This window comes from Salvia miltiorrhiza, chromosome 3 (genome assembly GCF_028751815.1).
Source record: "Salvia miltiorrhiza cultivar Shanhuang (shh) chromosome 3, IMPLAD_Smil_shh, whole genome shotgun sequence".
Lineage (NCBI taxonomy): Eukaryota > Viridiplantae > Streptophyta > Magnoliopsida > Lamiales > Lamiaceae > Salvia > Salvia miltiorrhiza.
In genome coordinates, this window is record NC_080389.1 from 6,979,220 (window position 1) to 6,985,219 (window position 6,000).

Below are 6,000 nucleotides of genomic sequence, written 5' to 3' on the forward strand. Positions count from 1 at the left end.
CCATCGGATTCCTGCTGCTGGTGGCTGTGCAATCGAGATTGGGGTGCTGATCTGTATCTCCTGTTCCCTTTGAACCGTGATCATTGAGCTGCTGGAAGGGCCCTGCCTACTGTGGGAAAATCTGAGCCAAAGTGTCCCGAGGACACATTTTCCCCTTCTCTAACTCTCCTTGTTTCTCTTTCCTCTGACTTTCCCTTGTTTCTCTTTTACTTGCTGCTTGTCTTTGTGTGTTGCAGAGAAGTGAAGAAGAAGCAGCGAGATCGAAGGAGTGGCGCCAGCGGAACCGAGGCCAGAGGAGCCGAGGCCAGAGGAATCGAGGCGTCAGCGGAGTCCAGCGCAGCAGAGTCCAGCCCAGCGGAGCCGAGTCCAGTCCAGCGGAGTCGGAGGCGCCAGAGAATTCGCGGCGAGCAGGGAAGTCGCCCCGAGCAGAGAATTCGCGGCGAGCAGGAAAGTCGCCCCAAGCAGAGAAATCGCGGCGAGCAGGGAAGTCGCCCTGAGCAGAGAATTCGCGGCGAGTAGGGAAGTCGCCCCGAGCAGGGAAGATCAAGTGCTTGAGCACGAGTGGGGGAGACAGGAGGTTCAGGAACCAAGTGGTGTAACCCTGGCTAGGCGAAGATACCCAACATCTCTCTTTTCTTTTCTTTTCCTATTTACTTTTGGTTTCTTATTTACTTTTGGGGCGTATCTGATGCATATCTCTCTTTTCTTTTTTTTCCTATTTACTTTTGGTTTCTTAATTGTGCTAGAATAGTTTAGGTTTGTTTCAACCTTTAAATCCGAATCTGATCCATATCTCTCTTTTCTTTTTTTCCTATTTAGTTTTAGTTTCTTAATGTGTTAGAATAGTTTAGGGTTTGTTTCACCCTTTGAATCCCAAGCGTATCTGATGCATATCTCTCTTTTTTTTCTTTTTCTTTTTTTTTTTCCTATTTAGTTTTGATTTCCTAGTTGTGTTAGAATAGTTTAGCGTCGGAGGTTTGATGTTTTGAAAGACAGTAAATCTCAAATGTCGTCGAGTGGTGCACACAAGGTGTTTATTGTTTTGTCTAATGATAATATGTGGATGGGTAAACTTTATAGCTGACACACGAATTCATGGAAGACAGTAAATGAGTATCCTGATTTCGATTTAATATACGGTGAGGAAGAGGAGGGGCGGGAGTGGTGGTTGGTATGCTGCCGACATTGCTACCTTCGACTTGAAGAATGAGGAGTTCGGAGTGACGGAGCTGCCACGTCAAGGAGGGGTGCCTTAGCGCGGTTTGTTATAATAAGAGAACAAACTATGATGTTTGGTTAATGAAGCAGGATTGTTGGGTGCAAGCGACGAACGTTGTTGTTTATGAGCCTTGTAAAATTCTTCGATAAGCAGCGGAAGCCCCCCACACGGAGATTTAGCAAGTTCGTGGATCGACTTTTGAGCTCGACGGTCCGGCACAGGTTGATGTGATCCAGAAAATTGAAGCTTCAATTTCAACGGATCTCTATGTTGAAAGTTTAGTCTCTCCGGTCCAGAGGGATAAGTCATTTAAGTTGTATCGAAATTTTAGGCATTCATTTTAACATTAATTTTGTGGCTATTGATAACGATGCCAAAAATCAAAATGAATTAAAAGTTTGTCTATTTGAGAGAAGAATTCATGTGCAAAGTTAGAATTCCGTGGAAGTTCATACACTTTAACCCATTCACATTTTCAATGGTGAATTTAAGCTTTAAAACACTTTTAAGTAATGAATTCTAATTTTAAAATTTAAATTTACAGCTAACCTATATTCGAATTGTGAATTCATTACTAATTTAGAAATAGTTGTGAATTTAAGAACAATAACAATACAAACTCGATTATATCACATTTGATTATTTAATTGTTAAATCTGGATATTTATTGATAATCGATAATAAAACAACACTTAATATACAAAAAACACATATCTTGCGTCTTGCTATATCAACCTGCGTCTTGCTATATCAATATTACGGCTTCATATATCAATACTAAGTTCTTGAAATCAACCTAAAATTAATCCAACTAAATTCTTCGACTTGTGCCAATAAATCCTAACATTACTTGCATAGACCCTTCTATACCAATATATACTTCAATGAAATAAAAAAATATATATACATAAACAAATTAACTTCACTAACACTATATAAACATAAGACATATATTGACAACTTTGTCCGCATTTACACTGGAGGCAATTTTGTTCAAATTTCATAAAATTGGCTACAATTTATTGAAATTAAGTTGACAACAACCTTTTAATTTTCACTATCTATATTGACTCTCAAATTTTGCTTCTGAAATTTATATTATTTTCATCCATCTAAAATGATCAGCCAAAAGAAACACCACAGACAAAAACCCTGAGAGACAATAAATCCAACAAACATAACTCTATATATGAGAAATAGCAAAAACAATCCAAGATCAATCAAACATAACTCTGTAGAAATAAAGAGGAGCAACACATGCCCTCGTGCTCTCACCTCTCAAGAAATATTACAGAGAAACAAAACACAAACACAAGATCCTTCAAACCTTTTTGCGAAAGACCGGGGAGACTAAACTTTCAACGTAGATATTCGCTGCTAAGGAACTTGTGATTATGTCGAACAGCGAAAGCACATCCTCTTTTACAAGATTAAGATTTTGAACCCATTTAACCGATCCACGGATTAGCCCAATCTTTACCTCTAGGCATTTGAAAACAGTTGGAAAGAGTAGGTAACTTTGATAAGGCTCATAGACAAGAACAGCCATCACTTTCACCCAAGAATCCTCTTTCATAACCCACGCATCAAAGTGTGTTCTCTTATTATAAGAGAATACACAAAGGCGACCCTCGAGCACGCCCAACCACACCCTTGAATCACATGGACATGGCACCTCCATCTTTCCAAACTCCTCACTCTTCAAATCAAATGTAACAATATTCATTCCACCAGTACCCTCATGATAATGCCAATGAAGCTTTCCACTAGCGAACTGCCCCGCACCACATACATTATCATCCTCCCAATCCTCTACTATCTTCCATGAATTTGTCTTCGAGCTATAAACTTTGCACATACTCTCGTGAAGTCTGCTAGCAAAAACGGCAAACACCTTGTATGCACCACTCGATTCATCCCAACCGAACCCATATTTGTAAACGAACGAGGTTCTATCTCCATTCTCTATCACTATTTCCGGTAATTTGTTGGAGATTCCAGTGGCCGGATTCCACAAGAAAAAACTTCGTTTCTGGAGAAAACAGACCAGCCCATTACAGCACCCCACCATATCAGCGAACTCCCACCAATTTACAAATTTGGGAGAATCATAGGAAAGAATCTTCCTGTGATGGGCAAGAGCTGCGTTTTTTGATGAATTTTGGAGGTGGGTTTTGATGAATCGTTCGCTGCCAATCAAAGAGCGCCATGACTTTGAAACGCACCTGAATCTCAAGAGTGATTTCACCGCAAGTCTTGACAGTATTTCTTCGATGATTTCTTGAGGAAGAAAAAGGAGAGATAGTTTGCTGCGTTTGCTATCCATTGTCCGCGGCGACTCCGTTTTGCTTACGATTTGATGTCTAGCTGTATTTATAGGTTTGTAATTTGGAGTTTTTGTTTTTTAATCAAGTTTCAAAGCCCGGATCAAAATCGGACTGACCTATGTTGTTGTCCTCTCCTTTTCTTTTTCTTTTTTGTAATTTAATTAAGGTATATAATTACTTTTTATCATCTAATTTCTCTTTTATTAGTTAATAATTAATCTTTCAGAGTTGATAGTATATAATTTTCTTTTTCATTTTTTTTGAAATAAAAAGTATTTTAAGTGTTTCCGTAAAATATTACTCCCTCCGTCCCATTATTCATGGCTCGTATTCCTTTTTGAGCCGTCCCAAGCTACTTGGCTCATTTCCTTTTTTTAGCCATAATTAGGGAACCATTAACAACTTAATTAAGTTCAGTGTATAAAGATAATTAGAAACCCTAAATCTACCCAACCCCCTCCCGCCGCTCTCTGCTCTCTCTCTCTCTCATATGTGCCGCCTCCACCATCCTCCACCACCCTCAAGCCTCTCGCCTCCTCCACCGTCTCCACCACCCTCCTGCGCGCCTCCATCATCCTCCCGCCTCGTGCCTCAACCATCCTCAGACCTCTCGCCTCCGCCGCCTCCACCATTCTCCTATGCGCTCCACCGCCTCCACCATCCTCCTGCGAGCCTCCACCATCCTCAACCCTCCTGTCTCCTGCGCCGCTACCACCATCCTCCTGCGCGCTCCACCGCCTCCACCACCCTTCTGCGCGCCTCCACCACCCTCAGGCCTCTCACCTCCTGCGCCGCCTCCACAACATCCAGCACCCTCTTGCGCGCTCCACCGCCTCCACCACCCTCCCGCCTCGTGCCTCAACCGCCTCGCGCCTCCACCATCCTCCCACGCCGCCTCCACTGCAAAACCCTAAGATTTCTTTTTTTAGAGGTTCCACCGCCTCCACCCTCCACTACCTCTATCCAAACAGATTTCTGATTTTGGTTATTTTGATTTTGAAATTTTAATTTTTGATTTTTGTTGATTTTGAAGTTTTGAGTTTTAATTTTTGCTGTTGCTGTTAATCGGAGCAAGAGATGGAAAAATGGTGGTGTTGGCTCTGTTGCAGATTTTGGGGGAAAATGGTGGTGTTGTAGATGTGGATGAAACCTCGCCGGTGTTAAGAGTGGCGGCGCCGGCACCGGATTTTGGGGGGAAATGGTGGTATTGTAGATATTGTGTACTTGATTAACAACTACTAAAATCAATTTAAGATAACACTAATTATATGGCTCACACATTATTTCCCTTAATTTTTGTCTCCTAAATACCCGTGCCAAAAAGTTTTGAGCCATGATTAACGGGACGGAGGGAGTATTAACATAATGACACATAAAAATATATTGGGACACTAGATGACGCTACCCGTTTTTGCCCCTCTCGTAGGCTATTTTTTATGATTCCTATGCGATTATTTACTAATGTTGTACTCCATCCGTCCCTAAAATAACTTAATTCATCTTTTTCCTTTTTGGAACGTCCCCCAAATAACTTCCTCTTTTTTTCTTTTCATTTTTGGACAACTACCCCACCACTAATAATACTTTATTTATTTTTACTTTTCACTTTTCACTACTCCCAATGCTAATTATAACACATTTTCACAACCTCCAATAATAATCATAACATTTTTTCTCCACTATCAATACACTTTACAACTTTTTCTTAAAACTTGTGCCGTCCCCAAAGAGGAAGCCATTTCAGGGACCGGAGGGAGTATATATATATATATATGTGAAAAATATTTCAATTTTCAACAAATTCGTATTTCCACATTATACTATACTATGACTTGTAGGTAACAATTGTAATACACTTAGGAGCAACAATCTACGTACACAATATAATTTATATATAAACTATGTAAGTATCCTTTCAAACATTGTACATTACATATACAAAGCGCATTAAACCAAAAGCTAAAATGTCGTCGACATGATGTAATAGAGCCAAAAGTCATAGATAGAAAATTGTACAAGGTACGTACAAAAGTTGCTTCAAAGTCTCATAAAATCATTCACTTCATTAGTCCAATATTCTTCGCTTGATTGCTCTGCCATTCCTTGACTTGAGTGTTGCTGTTCGTGGGACTATTTTGCTTAAAAGGTGATGATAACTATAATAACAATTAGTTAATTGCATAATACTCCATCCGTCCCATTGATAATGACTCACTTTTCTTTTTTGTCTGTCCCATTGATAATGGTCTATTCCATAAAAGGAAACGACCTTCTCTCACAAAAAGTTGTGCTCCACCACTTTCTATCACTTTTATACTTACATCACTCTTCTTCTTAATAATCGTGCCCAAAAATAATGAGTCATTATCAATGGGACAGGGGAGAGTATCATATACCGTTGATGACTTGATTCGGAACTATTAACACCATTGTCTCGTGTAGAATACTCACCTT

General features: G+C 40.1%; 1 protein-coding gene across 1 annotated transcript; it reads right to left on the reverse strand.

Moving 5' to 3' along the window:
• Nucleotides 1–2,415: 2,415 nt before the first annotated feature.
• LOC131017273 (F-box/kelch-repeat protein At3g23880-like) lies at nucleotides 2,416–3,547 on the reverse strand. Its single transcript, XM_057946001.1, has one exon. It carries the CDS (start codon nucleotides 3,543–3,545, stop codon nucleotides 2,541–2,543), a length of 1,005 nt encoding a protein of 334 aa, XP_057801984.1. The 5' UTR covers nucleotides 3,546–3,547; the 3' UTR covers nucleotides 2,416–2,540.
• Between the last annotated feature and the right edge of the window lie 2,453 nt (nucleotides 3,548–6,000).